Here is a 901-nt window from a genome sequence, read left to right on the forward strand (position 1 = left end):
ATGCAAAGGCTGCTGGAAAAGGAAAGGTGAAGATGAACAGATGTTGGCATCATAGAACGATTCTGTTTCTTCTATTTGTATGGTTTAGAGTTAGGGTGAGATTTAGAGTTAGGGTTAGGGTTAGAATTAGAGTTAGAGTTAGGGTTAGAATTAGAGTTAGAGTTAGGGTTAGGGTGAGATTTAGAGTTAGGGTTAGGGTTAGATTTAGAGTTAGGGTTAGGGTGAGATTTAGGGTTAGAATTAGAGTTAGGGTTAGGGTTAGAATTAGAGTTAGGGTTAGGGTTAGGGTGAGATTTAGAGTTAGGGTTAGGGTTAGAATTAGAGTTAGGGTTAGGGTTAGAATTAGAATTAGAGTTCGGGTTAGAATTAGAGTTAGAGTTAGGGTTAGGTTTGTAGTTTGTTTATGAAGGTGTTTACCTTGTATTGCACTGGTCCGTTGTAATTCCCCTCACCATGTGGTTTGTATGTGATGCTGGGATGAATGAAAAATGAAACTGATAAAAACAAAGTGAATAAAGGAGTGGATCAGGATTAAAATGTAAAATTGAGGCCAAGTGGAGCCAGGGTTTTTAGTGTGGTTATCCACATGTATTCTGTCGCCTTCCTCTGGGTTGTAGTCCATGTGCCTCTCCACTCCCTCCCTCTTCTCTCCTCTCTAGGTGACGTGCAGTGTGTGTACCCCAGAAGGGGTGGAGTTAGATGTAGACGTGGTGGAGAACGAGGATGGAACCTTTGATATCTTCTACACCGCCCCCCAGCCTGGAGATTACTGTATCTGCATTCGCTTTGGAGGGGAACTCATCCCCAACAGCCCCTTCCTGGTCACGGTACGTAAATCATCCACAACAGCTCCTTCCTGGTCACGGTACGTAACTCATCCCTAACAGCCCCTTCCTGGTCA

The 901-nt window shown here is 43.6% G+C and overlaps 1 protein-coding gene across 1 annotated transcript in view; it reads left to right on the plus strand.

Annotated features, from left to right (window-relative positions):
• The first annotated feature begins 632 nt into the window (after positions 1–632).
• Positions 633–901, plus strand: part of LOC112077531 (filamin-A-like) — a 24654-nt gene continuing 24385 nt past the window's right edge. The window contains exon 1 of the mRNA XM_024144030.2: positions 633–827. Coding sequence (XP_023999798.2) covers positions 724–827 — 104 coding nt within the window. The 5' untranslated portion in view covers positions 633–723. The remainder of the gene's footprint in view (positions 828–901) is intronic.

Source organism: Salvelinus sp. IW2-2015, unplaced genomic scaffold (genome assembly GCF_002910315.2).
Source record: "Salvelinus sp. IW2-2015 unplaced genomic scaffold, ASM291031v2 Un_scaffold4659, whole genome shotgun sequence".
In the NCBI taxonomy this organism is placed as follows: Eukaryota; Metazoa; Chordata; class Actinopteri; order Salmoniformes; family Salmonidae; genus Salvelinus; species Salvelinus sp. IW2-2015.